The sequence below is a fragment of the Uloborus diversus genome, chromosome 2, assembly GCF_026930045.1.
Source record: "Uloborus diversus isolate 005 chromosome 2, Udiv.v.3.1, whole genome shotgun sequence".
NCBI lineage: Eukaryota > Metazoa > Arthropoda > Arachnida > Araneae > Uloboridae > Uloborus > Uloborus diversus.
In genome coordinates, this window is record NC_072732.1 from 2,902,221 (window position 1) to 2,918,006 (window position 15,786).

At 38.2% G+C, this 15,786-nt stretch overlaps 2 protein-coding genes across 2 annotated transcripts in view; one reads left to right on the top strand and one right to left on the bottom strand.

Annotated features, from left to right (window-relative positions):
• The window catches only part of LOC129217694 (uncharacterized), a 125,733-nt gene that overhangs the window by 65,315 nt on the left and 44,632 nt on the right, over positions 1-15,786 (top strand). The window lies entirely within an intron of this gene.
• The window catches only part of LOC129217693 (katanin p60 ATPase-containing subunit A-like 1), a 41,926-nt gene that overhangs the window by 1,826 nt on the left and 24,314 nt on the right, over positions 1-15,786 (bottom strand). The window contains exons 4-9 of the mRNA XM_054852027.1: positions 14,671-14,866; positions 11,916-12,113; positions 8,136-8,294; positions 5,257-5,383; positions 2,706-2,831; positions 969-1,095 (exon numbers count right to left, since the gene is read on the bottom strand). Coding sequence (XP_054708002.1) covers positions 969-1,095; positions 2,706-2,831; positions 5,257-5,383; positions 8,136-8,294; positions 11,916-12,113; positions 14,671-14,866 — 933 coding nt within the window. The remainder of the gene's footprint in view (positions 1-968; positions 1,096-2,705; positions 2,832-5,256; positions 5,384-8,135; positions 8,295-11,915; positions 12,114-14,670; positions 14,867-15,786) is intronic.

The window sequence follows — 15,786 nt, forward strand, 5'->3', positions numbered from 1 at the left end:
TTGTGCACCTTCTCCTTTGGTTGCATTCGGATGTTCTTTTGGGGGGAAATCATCGCTAATTTCGATGTAAACTCAAGTGGTGTTATAATGACACTTGGCGATAGATCGCCAATCTTTTGGTCGCCAAGTTTTGTCGCCAACTTGGCGACAAATTTCGCGGATTTTTTTAAAAATCTGGTTTCAATTTGGCTACTGTTGGTGATATTTAGAGAGCAAACTATTGAATCACATTAAAATTACCAATAATGGGAAAACGACATTAAGTAGGAGTAAAAGGAAGTCATGTGATGCACACATCAGCTCGTTTTTTTTAAAAAGTTTGCTTCCAAAAACAGAGGCAAAACCTTCCCTAATTTTACCAAACAGCTCGATTCATACGCGGGTTTTCGAATTTTTCCCCCGAAAGAAAACGGCAGACTTAGATAAAATGAAAAGCTTTCTACGAACGAACACAAATCCTTACTGGAAAATTTTCTGCAAATAATTATTTTCTCTAACTCAGCCTTGAATAAAAAATTAAATGTATATTCAAATATGAAAGAGACAAAAAAAAAAGTGCTTTGAATCATTTAATTTTTTTTTTTTTTACAATAACACATAGTTTGCTTATTTTTCACCAACTGAAGAAAACTGCCAAAACCATTATTTTTTTTTTACACACGTGCTTTAAAAGGCTTTTGGAGAAAGGCTTTAACAGAAATAAACTCTGGGATTTTTTAAAAAATTCCCCTTAAAAAAAAAAAAAAAAAAAAAAAAAAAAAAACTTTTTTTTTTTTAAAATCAACACGTTAGCAGTTTGAAAAAAAATTTCTGCAGAGCGAAAAATTTTCTGCGAACGCCGTACCCGCGTTCGTCTATATTATGCAAGACTGGAAAACGGTGCACGTCGCCTCGATTCACATCGTTTCGAATGACAAGAAACTCGGTTTCGATGCGCATAGAAAAGGTGAATAAATAGAAAAGTTTACCTGCAGACGTTGGTGATGTCTGCCCCCGAGTATCCGTCCAGGCTGTTGGCCACCTCCTCCAAGTCCAGCTCGGGAGACACCTCCACGTCCCTCAGGTTGATCTTCAGCAGCGCCTCGCGACCCGCCGCTGAAACAGACATCGCACCATCAGTTTGCCTCTTTTTAAAGCATCACGACCGACGCCAGGGTTGCCAGACGTCCCGGATTTCGAAGGACAGTCCCGTATTTTGAAAAATTGTCCCGGGGAACTTCCATACGGGACGGCTCGAGTCCCGTATTCTAGCTAATAACATTATTTTACAAAAGTAGGCATTATTTTTAAGGGAAGAAAATAAAGTAAAACAAAAAATCTGAAATAAATAGCAATAAGAAAATCATGTGGCGGCAATCGCAAAGATTATTTTCGTTTTCATTTGGTTTTTGTTTTGGCGGCAGACCATGAGGAGCCGAATGATTGCTTCCACTTTGCTCAGTGACTTATGTTGGAAATATATCTCTGCGCATGCGTCGTCAATCACAATGAAAACGATTTTTATACTTTGATCGGCGACATTTTGTAAGGTTTAATGCTTTGTTACGATTGACTTTTTCAAATTTATCTCGAAGAAACGTTCTACGTCGGAAAGCCCCCCTTAAAAATACCCAGTAATTGCCGCTACCTTAAACCCCCCCCCCTTTTTTTTCACTCCTAGAAGCCTGAAAGCCCGAGGGTGTTTACTCCCAGTTTCCCACCAAGTACTCACAATAGGGGCTCCTTCAAAAATTCGGTTCGGCCGGGAGTGTTCGGGTCGAACAGATGCTAGGGCAATTTTTCTAACAATTATCAAAATAGAAAGCTAAAAATTAGCAGGTTTATTTATCATGTCATATGTGTCCTTCATGCCAAATTTTACTGAAATCGGAAACGGCGAAGGTGATCGACCTGACACGGATATCCCTCTAAGGCAACTGGCCCCACGATGGGTTAATAGTGCGAAGGATGGTTTACCTCTATTATTAGTATTTTTAGGAAAAATCCTGAAGCATATCAACTTTAGCTCGTTTATTTTTTTTTTTTTCAAATTTTCAATAACTATTTGAACTTTAATCATTGAACTTTAAAATAAGAGAATATATTTTACGCTTTAATATCCCAATTACCCGATATTTAGAGGTAAATTTCACCCCGTCAAGAGTGTTTTGACGGTTGAGTCATTGCCGATAAAAAAAATGTGTTCATTATTATTAGTATTTTTAGAAAAATCCTGAAGCACATCCATTTTAGTTTTTTTTTTTTTTTTTTCAAACTTTCAATCATTTTTTGAACTTTTATCTTTGAACTTCAAAATAAAAAAAATATTTTTTCATTATTATTAGTATTTTTAGAAAAATCCTGAAGTACATCAATTTTAGTCCGTTTATTTTTTTTTTTTTCAAACTTTCAATCATTTTTTGAACTTTAATCTTTGAACTTCCAAATAAACAAACATATTGTACCATCTAATATCCCAATTTAGGGGTAAATTTCACCCCCTCATGAGTGTTCATTGCCGATAAAAAAAACGTGTTCAAATTTTTAAGTCTCCTATCGATGTGCGAAGTTTTATTCAAATCGGCGTGTGTCACTCGGGTAGGGTTACTCGTGAGTTTTAGAAAATTCAAACGAGATACCGCCATCTTTTTTTCGTGAAAAGAGTACGAACGTCGCTTTTCAATAGGAGGCCTTCTGCCTCCGGGAGGTATGGGCACGACACGTACCGTTGGGCAGGGGTATGTATATCCTCTTCTCCAGGCGCCGCCTCAGGGCCTCGTCGATGTCCCAGGGAAAGTTGGTGGCCGCCAGAACCATCACCACCTTGCTCGGATCATCGGTGCTGGTGATGCCTGCGGGAACAGAATATACAGTCAAACTCGCCTATAACGATCCCTGATTTAACGAGAACCCGGGTTTAGCGAGAACATTAGAATGGATTGGTTGGTACAATGTTAAGTCCATGGGAGCATCCTCGCTTTTAACGAGCAATATTTTGAGATTCAAAATACAGTATACTCCCGATTATCCGTGCTAATCACGGGGCGGCGTAGCACGGATAATCGAAAAACACGGATAATCCGAAAAATCATTTAAGGAATACGCAGGGTAACTATTTAAGGGGAAATTAGAAAAAAACTATGTATATACTCACACAAACCAGGAACTTTTCTTCGAAATGTATTGCTTAAAAAAAAAAATCGGCGATACATTTTTGTTTTCTTTGTTTGTTTAAATTGTTGCGTATGTCCGTACGAATTTTTCTTACTGCAATTATTTCTCCGTGATCGTAACTTCTTTCACTCATGTAATCCAATAAACGTTCCACAGATCGTAGAGCAGTAGAATGTGAAATTGTATTTTCTTCATGTTTTTCATCTTCGTTTTCGGTATCATCACTTGCGTTTGATTCAGTAACAAGTTCAATGATATTTTCGTCAGTTAGACATTGAAGTATTCAATGTCTAACTGACGAAACGTCATCCTGATTCACATTCGTCGCATTTAAACCGCTCTTCGACATTTTCAGCGTCAACTGATTCGAAACCTTCGATTTCTTTAACTTCCTCAATGATGTTATCGATATTATCGATAGAAAAGTGTGATTCCGAAATGATGCACGGATAATCCGCATTGACGTTCGACTCGGCATGTACTTTCTCGAAAAAAATCCTTAAACATTCTGAAGTAAACCGAAAGTTGGCGGTGAGTTATAAATCCCGAGAACAAGTGACGGCGGCATGTTGTTTTTATATGAGGTGTAGAGAAGCATTGGAAAATTATACGTACTATATCGACTTCGATGTTACCAGTTTCGAGATATACTTTTGGGATATTGTAGCTCTATTTCAAGCGAATGAGGTGAAAAAAATAATGAAGAGATGACGATAACGACAAACCTGCAAAATTTGAAGTGGGGCAACATTAGGCTTGCCAGATTTCTAAAATGTTCCACCGGGACATCAGAAGTGAGCCCCCCCCCCCCCCCAGTCTCACAGGTATTCAGAAGGGTGCACTTTCTCGGTTGGTTTCTAGATTATTATTTTAGCGCGTAGTTTCTTCTCAATGCTATGAATAAATGGTTACTAAGTATGGACCAGAAACAGAAGTGAACCAAAACCTATGAAACAAGCAAATAAATTTAAACATTTTATTTCTTACTTTAAACTATTTGAATGAGGAATAAAAATTTGAAATATATTTTCATGTAATTTCAATTGGACAGAACGTTTTTCGTTTTTAATCTTGTTGTAAAAAATCTTCACAAGCTAATGCAATATTAATTTTTATATTAATTTTACAAATGACAAATTAACTATCTTAAATAATCCTTCAGTTTCTTATTTTTAGACTTTTTTGGTCATATTTTATCAAATTTATCATATATCCCGGTCAAACTGGGACGTCTGGCAAGCCTAGAAACACTTGATAAACTCGATGGCTTTTGATACTCGGAGAAACTTTACTTTTTTCCAAACCAGGGGTGCAAATGACAATGTTTTTGGGGCCTCGAGTATTTCTCGAATAAAATAACACAAAAACGGGATAAGACAGCGAAGCAAATCAACCAACTTCTCAGCTGATGTTCAAAAAAAAAAAAAAAAAAAAGCAAATACTGTTTGACCACGGATTGTATGTAATCTGGCAATCTCCCAAGTAAAGACGATTCCATCTGAATGAATCTGGTAGGGGAGAAGGGAAAATAACGATGGGATGTTGATACACGTGTTTTATAATGTCACTAGTGCCTTATTCATTTATTGCATTCTCGAAAATAAAATGAGGGGGAAAAAAAATAGTTACCATGGAAACAACAAAAATAAAATAAAACATTTTCATTTCGTTCAGGAACGTAAAAGCAAAAGGGTAAGCTCAACACTTTGCTGTGAATAAATAAATCAATTCATTTTTACCGTGAGAATAGAGATCGAATATGCTTTAGGTTTAAAAAATGCTGCTGTGAGCCAATTTTCATTTTTACGAAACTAAGGCTAAATAATCGAGAGGCAAACGTGCACATCTGTAACAAACCAACCAACACCCCTATAAACTAATAGATACGTCCATTTCCGCCTATAAACCGGATATTAGCCTTTCCATGTAATCGATGGTCTGACATTATGTATGTGTTTTCATGATTTTCGGCTGGAACTCGTTTTTTATGAGCCCTCGGTTATTACGAACAAATAAGGTAATCCCTTGGGGCTCAAGGGATTACCTTATCAGCGAGTTCTTCCGCATACATCCCTCCGTCGTTTGCGGCGCACAGAGACTCACCTTCCATCTGTATGAGGAGCTCCGACTTGACCCTCCGGCTGGCCTCGTGCTCCGAGTCGGAGCCCCGGCGGGAGCACAGGGAGTCGATCTCGTCGATGAAGATGGTGCTGGGGGCGTAGAACCGCGCCTGGGGGAGAGACATTTTCGTTTTATTCCCATGTCGATTGTTTGAATGCGCTGTGAGGAGGTACGGTGGAGGGTCGAAAACCCGCCCGACTCGGGACAAGGGATATATCGGCAGTGTTGCCAGACTGGGGAATTTTCCCCATTTTGGGGAAATCTGGTGCTTTCTAGGGAAATTTTGGGGAAATGGGTTTTGAGGGGAATTCTTTGGGGAAATTTTTTTTTCTTGGGGAAAACCTGGGGGGAAAAAGAATTTTTTTCGTATTTGGATTCGCGTCAAGAAGTAGTAGTTACATTGATAATAAAAATAAAAAAAGTTGGGGAATTTTATAAGAAAATTTGGCTATTTGGGGAAAAAAATTTTCCAGGGACAAAAATATTGGAGGAAATCGATTCATTTTATAAAAATATTAATAATTTTTTTTTTTTTTTTGAATTTGGGGAATTTTGATAGAAAACATCGTTTTATTGGGGAAAAGTTGGAAGGGAATTGGGGAAATCTGGATTTGACCATCTGGCAATACTGGATATCGGGAAAACAACAATAACAATACTCATTCATTAGATCGTCTATTTGAATGGATTACTTCATTAGACGATCAAATATTTAAAAACCATTTTTTTAAATTTCATAATTAAAACTAAGTTGTTCAGCTGTTGCTTAAAAAACTTTTAAATTCAATAATTGTTGTTGAACTAACTAGCACCACGAGGAAACAAAAACTAGCAAGCGGGGTCATTGTGAAAATACCCGGCATTTCTTTTATTTTCAATAGTAAAAGTAATTTGAATGTGCAAAATTACTCACGTTCGGCATTTACAGAGCGAGTTATTTTTGTTTTTGTATTATTTTTGGGTTTTTTCGATGCCACCCGTCATGTGTAATATTAGCGTTCTCAAGTTACTCTGAAGCAATCTTTTAGCATCTGCTATTGGTATACGATATTTCTTATTATTTCTTCAGTAGTGCACAATGCAAAACATATTGAGAAAAAACACAGACGTATTTTTCAGGATTTTTTTTTTGCATCGCTTAGCAAAAAAGGTAATATCTCAACATAAAATCCAATTATGAACATTTGAAAAAAAAAAATCTATATCGTAGAAAATTTAAGGAACACATTAGTTTTTACAAAGTGGTATCGATATTTCTCTTCTCGTTCCCAAGCCGAAAAATACAACATTTATCTTTTATTTTAGTTAAAAAAGTAAAACTTTTTAGTTTGATTTATCTAGATGATTGCTTACACGAAAAGGTAAACGCGACATTCGACGCCATTTCGCAGGAAACTTCAAGTACGGTTGTTTCGTGAATTGATTTCGCTGAGTATCATAATATTTTTTTTCTCCTTTTAACCTGCTAAAATCCCTAAGAGAAAATGAGTCCATTCACTTTTTGTGCTGCTTATCTAAAAGTGGCTACCAAAACGGCAACAACTATTCATAAATGTCAGTCCGGCGTTTCTCACTCTTCGTCGATCCGCAGTGAAAAAAAAAAGGAAACTTTCCGAAAAAAATTCTGCGTAGTTTTTTTCCTTCTCTTTTTTAAGAAGTAATTCAAATAATGAAAAGAAAGAAAAACAATGAATAAATAACACTTTACCTGGTATGAGAGAAGTAAAAACAATCCTATTTAAATAAATGTGAGAAATCGTAAAAAAAAGCGACTAGGATCGATCCAGGGTTGGGTTTTTTGCCGGAACAGTGGAAAAAACCGGCAAAAATGGAAAAACGGCAAAAACCTAATTGCAAATAAAGTAGCATCATAGTGTTAATCAAGAAATAGTGACACTATAATATAAATAATGCACTTTGATATTTTAGTTATGTCTCTCCATGTTACTTCTAATTTATAAGCTAAAAAATAAATAAGAAACAAATGTTGGGATTGCAAAACTTAAGATTTTAAATGTTTGCTAAAACAATTTTTTCAGAATGAGCCAATTCCTTCAATGCTAAAACAAAGAATGTTTACTTAAGCTTAGTAAATTAATAAAAAGTTTGAATTCTAATTATATATATACACATATTTAATCAATCACTTTTTTTTGATCCCCACTAAGATTTTTAAGCTATTTAATTCAATCTAAATTAAAATTCTAAATTAAATTCAATCTAATGATATTTCAATCGAAAGAAATGTGTATTTTGCTTTTTAATTACTTTTATTTCTTTTATAGTTGCATCTTGATTAAGTATACTTTATATAGATATTTAGTATTCTGTAAAAAATGCTATAATAAACAAGCTAATTAGATTTTCATTGTAAGTTAATTATGTGTCTTAGATGTTACAAACTGAAATCTTATGTTAGTTTAAAAATTTAAAAGTAAAAATGCTCCATAACTTTAAAAGCAAGTTAAACCTTAAATTTTTTTCAAACTATAAAAATTAAATTAAATTTTTTTTCAAAATCTTTTCATGCTTTTACTTTTATAAAAAAGGAAAAAAAAACTGTCCGTAAGTTGTTAACACAAAATCTATTTTTGCCACTTTGGCAAAAACCTATTTTTGCCGGCCATTTTCCATGGTTTTTTCCGCCCCCCCCCCCCGCAAAAACTTGCCAACCCCGGATCGATCACTAAACTCACAGAAAACATTGCAATGTCGTATAGATGTAGTATTATTCTTTTCAGCCGTCAATGTTATTCATTTATTTCGAGCCGAGGCATTTTTTGACCCGGACGAGCAAAAAAATCTCCGAGGACCGCCGAGAGCTTCGGAGGGGACCGGGGCATCTCGTGGAGAGCACTCACCATCTCGAAGAGCAGGCGCACCAGCTTCTCTGACTCCCCGCGGTACTTGGAGGTGAGGGTGGAGGAGGAGACGTTGAAGAAGGTCGTCTTGCACTCGGTGGCCACGGCCTTGGCCAGCATCGTCTTGCCCGTGCCGGGGGGGCCCACCATCAGGACGCCCTGGAGGGGGGGAAAGGAAAAAAGCTCACGCATGCAAAAATAAACGAGCCGATGTGTGCATCACATGACTTCCTTTTACTCCGATTTAACGTCATTTCCTCATTATTGGCAATTTTAATGTGATTCAATTCTTTACTCTTTAAATATCACCAACAATAGCCAAATTAAAACCCGATTAAAAAAAAAAAAATCGCAAAATTTGTCGCCAAGTTGGCGAAAAAACTTGGCGACCAAAAGACCGGCGATCTATCGCCAAGTGTCATTATAACACCACTTGAGTTTACATCGAAATTAAGGATGATTGTTGCGTCATTACGCTACAGACAAGCCTTGATTGTTTAACGGACTCTAGAAATCGTATGCGAGCCTCCGAAGAACAACTCAACGCAGCCTGCGCGCCAAGCTCTGTTTTTGGTTTCAGCTTGTTCGCCGACTTGCTCGAATATGGTTGTGTTTTTGTAGAGCTCCCGCTAAGGAGCATAGCTTTCTTTTGCAACAGGGTATTCGTCCGTATATTTTGAACAGCTATATTGGTTAGCTGGAAATGATTACTGGAATCATGTTGTAAATATGTGTAAATAGTTTATAAAGTCTTTTTTCTTAAAGCAATTAGTCATCACTGAAAACAAAACTTACAGTCCACTTAGAATATCGCCGAATCAATGATTTCCCCCCAAAAAGGGGCAAAAGACCCCCTTAAGAACATCCGAAGGCAACCAAAATGGAAGGTGCACAACTAGGTCCCACTAGGAGTCTACGTACCAAATTTCAAGTTTCTAGGACATACCGTTTTTGAGTGATGCGAGGTACATACACACATACGCACATACAGACGTCAAGAGAAAATTCGTTGCAATTAACTCGGGGGTCGTCAAAATGGATATTTCGGGTGTCTGTAGGTTCCTAAGCACATATCCACGTGTGATCGGGTCGAAAAAAAAACTCAACATTCGTTCGGGGGTGAGAAAAATGCAAATGAAGGCCGATTTTTGGGTGAAAATTTTTTCGCGAATACGATACTTCCTTTTTTGTAAAAGGAAGTAAAAATCCATCTCGAGTATAATCAATGCTTCCATGCGAGAGGAAATGAAAAGAGGCTAGGACGACGAAACGAAACGATACGTCTCCCCCCATTATGCAACAGATGGTGTTAGTAGCGTTCCGAATGAATGTAATTTCACTTCCACCATTGTCTTCCATGCTGTTCTATTGTCTTCGTGTGATGTTCGTGTTAATAAAAGCTGTGTAGAACACTCGACGTTAAATCCCGGTTATCCCAAATTTGCCATTTCAACGGCGCTTGCGCGCGGACTTTGCTGATTTCAAAACTCTTGCTAAATTAATTGCAAACATTTTAAATTTGGTAATAAATATGAGATGGCAAGAGATAAAAATTAGAAATCACGAAGTTTTTTCTGATTTAGTTTTTAGGCCTCGGTAAAGATTGAATTTTGCGTCTTAATTATTAATGGATTCGGTGTTTGAATCGTCTGTCCTTTTTCAGGACCAAATTTTTAACCTCGGAAGAGCGTACCAGAATTTCAGCATCACTTCTAATACAAAGCCGAACCCTCAACCTAAATAAAAATGTATAATACTAAGCTGTTTACGCCTAACGTAAAATATCCGCAAAAGACGGATTTCTGTACTATAATATTCCAGTCATTTTTGAAGTACACAACGTGTTTTACATTTATGTTAAATAAATATTTCCAAACCAATAAATATGGAAGTGTCATTTTTATCTTAAGATTATCAGTTATTCATATCCGTAGTTTCATATAATATATCACGAAGTCGCTGTGAAAATATTCTAATCGCATTCATTAATTTGGTGGGACTCTCGCTCAGCTTAAATATAAACAAGCAACACGGAATCTTAAAACAGAAAGCCCAAAAAGCTAAGTCCGTGCGCAAGCGCAGTTGAAATGGCAAATTTGTGATAACCGTGATTTAACGTCAAGTGTGTAGAACATGCTCGGGTTCTCTCTCGATTCATTCAAACTTAAAACCTGACTCATGTTCCTACATCGAAAGATCGAAAGGGAGCTGCCCATAGACTACTCCATGTACGCCGCACACTCTTAAATTTTTTCAAGCATATGATGCATATCATCGCATACACATACCATACTTGCCGACCTTCGAAGGAAAAAAAAAACAGGAGATTTTAATAGAGGTATATAGGTGATTCACCATTGGCATATCCTCGCTACAGAATTATTAAATTATGCTTTTAAATAACATGAATACTGAATTTAAAGTGAAATGGGGATTTTTCACAGATGTAAGCAGCAAGAAAAATAGACTGCAAAGGAAAACTAAATAATAAGGAGTGAATTTGCTTAAAGTTTCGTACATTCTTCAGTCTCTACAGAAAAGTAGCTACAAAAATTTCATTACTAAACTCCGAAAAAAAAAAGAAGGAAATCAATATATAATGAAAATACAATATAAAATAAGTAGGTATAGGGTAGCACATGTTAAAATAACTTCAAACATTCAAAACAATTGAAATAATTTCTAGATGCAAAAGGATTGAAATCTGCTGCCATTTTCGTCAAAGCACGTGCTTCGTTGAACATGCAATGTGGGAAGCTTCTGAAAAATTAATTTTTACTAAATGAGTTATTAATTGGAAAAATTCTTATTCCCTGACATTGGTAGACAAGAAAAGGGCGCCATCTATTGACAAGAAAGTGAAACTTTTTTATGATTGACTGAAAAAAGTGCAAAAACGGGAGAAAATTGTAAAAAACGGGAGATGGAAGGAAAAAACGGGAGCCTTCCGTTAAAACAGTAGAGTTGGCAAGTATGACATACTGTGCACAGTGGATTACTGGGTGCACATAACCCTGAGAAAATGGATGGGAACATCACTGGACGTGTTATACTGATGATTTGTTTTTAGGCGAACGGATCGAATTCAAAAGCGACGAAAGAACTATTTCTACAAGTGAAATATTGCAAAAGGGCTCCTTTTAAAAAGTGAAATTTTGTGGAGGGGTCGCAAAGCGGATCCAATGTGGGCCCGAATCGACCCCTACTGGGATTTAATGCATGTCGCTCGAACGACATCCGAACGGTATACTCCCGTTCGTCCCACGTTCCGGCCGGACACGGACCAGCCCACTCGGGTCATTCACATTTTCGGATCCTCGATGCCTGCAATTTAACACCAAAAACTGTTAGAAACTGTGTATGTTGCCCACTTCCTCCACTATAAAGCGCTGTAAAGCGAACCAGGAACTTTAATTCCTTGTTAGAACTCAATTCACTTCTCTCTTACTGCTTATACTGTAAGCATGTAGTGCTGTAACATATATATTAAATTTACGTTTCTTAGTTTAGAAGGAGTAATGTTTTAGTGAGTTCGTGAATATTCATCTATGGATATCAGTCTCATTTAGCGGAAGATTCCTCCAACATATCAATTTGGATTATAGGTACACAAAGACAGATGAAGAACATATATGATAAGGTTAGCTGCATGCTTCCTTAACTGCACTGATTTAGATGGCTCTCTAAGAACGAGTTGATGGACATTTTATGTTTATTTAATCCTAATAAAAACATCTATCGCAGTGCTCTTCCGTGATTAAGAAAACCGAAGAGTCTCACCTTCCAGGGCCTCCGGATCCCCCGGAAGAAGTCCGGCATCCACATGGGCAGCACCACGGCCTCCTCCAGCAGCTTCTTGGCCTCCTCCAGGTCGGCGATGTCCTGCCACCGGACCGAGGGGTCCCGCTGCAGGATGTCCCGCTCGAGCATGTCCACCAGCTCCCGGTCGTAGCCGGACCCGTCGAACTTCCTCTCCTCCTGCAAAGTCGACACAAACCGATGACAGCATATGGAGAGTTCGCCGCGTTCTCGCAGAAATCCGATAGACATACGAGGCAGCGAGAAGCAAAGGGATGTCAGTGGCAAAATTAAAAATTTGGAGCTAACCAGTACACATGGTAGGTGAACTCCTCCTCTGTTCTTGGGGCAAGAGATGGAAGGTACTAGTAGCCCTGGTAGTAGGTTCTGCTATACTGCCGTGTGCAGGTAAAGGGCAGTAACTGCAGATTTTTCATTTTTCATCTTTTTGCATTTTTGTCATCTATTGTACGTTGTCTTTATTGTACAAGCTCGCTTATTTGGTTTCCGCTGAAAAAAAGGCGCGAAAAAGACGTCTAATTCCAACATTTTCCTATTGTTTGCATTGAATCCGAAACGCGTTTCTTCAAATATCTCGAAAACTCATTTCTGCAGATACTGCCGTTTACCTGCACACGGCAGTATACAGCATGATTTGGAAAAGAATTTCAATGAAAGCCTACCTAGGACCATATCTTTAAATGCGTTTTACTCGAAACTTGAAAATGTCCACTTACATCCGTTTTGCTTCTCACTGCCTCATACATGGATGAGTCAGTTGCCAAATCGGTTAACTCCACTTTTTACAAAAATCCTCATTTCTGCTTTAATAGTGCTTAATCAGGGCTTAGCGTGTGAGTTTATGTTAAACTTTTGGTTCAGTACATTTCTGATCCTGCGATGGCAGAAAATGTAACACTAGGGCCCATTCATTTTATTATTTTCATGGTATTTGAGTGTGTTTATGTTGTAATCTTTCACTTGCTTGCAATACGTAGTCTGCCCAATAAACACGCAAACTGAGGCTATAAAAAATTTATTTTGCAAAACTTAGTCCACATCGATTTTGTTCCCTTTAAAGTACCCTCCATTCGTTGCTATGCACCTATCCTATCTTCTTTTCCACTCTTTTAAGCAGCTTTGGAAGTCCTCAGCAGTTCGGCTCTTTATTTGTCTTGTCGTTTCTCGCTTCATTGAGTCCAAATCTTCCCAGTGTCATCCAGCTACCCCTCATCACATTTTTGCATTTTGGGAATTGGAAAAAGTCGCAGGGTGCGAGATCTGACGAATAAGGAGGATAATCAAGGAAGGTGATTGAATTTTCCCCAGAAACTGGCGAACAATCAATGCTGAATGAGCTGACGCATTCTCATGGTGAAGGATCCATCCAGCGCCTTGAGTCGAATTTGGTCGCACACGATCTCTCAAACGCTTGAGAACTGTGTGATTCGTTGCTCCGTGATTTCATCAATTTCCATTTTCGACGAACAGTAAAAACGAGGACAACAGAAACTAGCATAACTTGCAACATATGCGCAGTTTGGAGATCTGCCAAGCACTGACAGCTCATTGGGTGTCAGGAAACTATCGGAGACAGTTAGCGGAACTATAGTCCGCTGGATAGTATGAGTTCGCGTATTTATTGAACAGACTACGTATGTTCAAACTACTGTTGTTCCCTAACAAATGTTAGTTTCAGAAGGTCGATCAGGTAGGACTTTGGCATTTAATCATACCTTCTCATCTAACAAAACCCGCTTTTGTTTTGATGGCTTTCCGGATTGATCCGAGCCCCTCGAGAAATCGTGACTAAAAATGTAGATTGGTGGAGGGATCACTTTTGAACAGATTTCTTGTAGTTGAAAAATAAGTTTGATCACTTCAAACTCCTGTGATTGAACGCATTCACAACAGGGTGGAGAAGGGACACCTGTTGGCCCGGGCCCGAATCTGAAGGGGGCTCAATATTTTTAAAACTGGGGCTGAAATATTAGGGAAAACAACATGGAGGGGGGCCCGGAAAAGTCATTTATGACGGGCCCCAAAATTTCTGTGCACATCCCTGCTGGTATACGATTTAAAAGGTTGGGGGAACACTACAAAAGGAATAATTTAAATTTTTGATAAACACTTAAATCTATTCGGGTGTCGCCCCTCGGAAGGGTCTCACTCTGCACAAATGCCAACAGTTGAACCTCCAATCCGAGCTTTGCACCTATCTTTCTATCAAGAATTTACATTAGTTACCGATCAAAAAGGATAAGATATGCATTTGAAACAGGGCTTTGAACACTCATTTCTTTCATTCTGGTTCAACAGAAAAAGAACATAACGGTTTATTTATGGTTTTCGTTCGCCTAAATATTACAGTTTTTGGTTTGGTTCCGAAAGAACAATTTAAATTTATTTACTATTTGTACTAAAAATATAACATGTATATTGTACATGTGATTAGTTATCTGGTTGAAGTTAAGTTAGAAAAAAAATGATAAGTTGGTTACAGCAACAGCCTAGAAGCCAGACCCATTTATTCATGCTCTTTTTTAAAATTAATGCTGACTCAAACTTTTTGTCTTCATTACGAAAAATACATTAGTCATGTTTTTGATTTCCTTTCACTCACAAACCATTCCTTTTAGTTTAAAATGATCGTGCAGCAAAACTCGACTCCGCCTCAAGAAAGAAGGCGCAGACCGATCCTCCCCTCCACCGTGCCGTAAAAAACGAGGACACTCACCTTGTTGTCCTTGCTCCCCTCCTCCTTCTTGCCCTCCTTCCTGCCTCCCTTGTCCTCCTTCTTGGGCTTGGGCTCGGAGGCGGTCTTTTTGTAGCGGTCCCGGTTGGCCGCCCCCCCGCTCCGTCCCCCGCCGGAGGACTTGAAGGGGGGCTCGTTCTTGCGCACCGGACGGATGGGCCGCACCGGGGGGCCGTGCCTGGGGGGCGAGACACTCGGTTAAGGTGGCGAGCAAGGCAGTCGAAAAAAGAATTTTTTTTAGGCCAAACACCAAGACACTCCTCTATTTTTTTTCAGCAATCACGATTGCTTATTGCTCTCATTTGACTGTTTTTGGCGTGCTATTATTTTATTTTCCCGCCAGCACCCTCTGCACCATCACCGTCGACCGGCTCCTCACGATGCTGCTCCTCTAGCGAAAGCCGTCTCCAGGTTGCATCCATGTCCTACACACACGCGCATACATACACAACTACATCCGCACACACACAAACACATACACACTTATACACACACACACAAACACACACATACACATACACACGCATATATACAGACACCCACACATACACACGCATATATACAGACACCCACACATAAACACACAAAAACATACACAACTACCCACACATTCATGCCTGCACACAGACACAAACACATATGCCTACACACACATACACATACCCCCCCCCCCCCCCACAGACACAAACACACATGCCTACACACATACACATACCCCGTACACACAAACACATACCCCCACACACAAACACACACGCCTACATACACACACTCGTGATTGCGAAAAACATAATTTGAGTTCAAGATGTCAAAATTCAAATTAATTTATCATTATTATTATTTTTTTTTTAAAGGGGATTCAGTACCCTAAATACTTTCAAATATTCATTTTTTTAAAATTTTTTATATATTTTGAAACTCCATTTCAATACTTTTTCAACGATACAATCTTCTTGATTGTGCTCATATTAGAAGTAAGTTAAAATAAGCTTTAAAAAAATGTAAACCTATTTTGATGAGGCATGATTTTCCCCTTTAAATTGCAATTTCTCCAAATAGTATTTTTGAAACGAAATGTTCCTTTTTCTCAGAAACTAA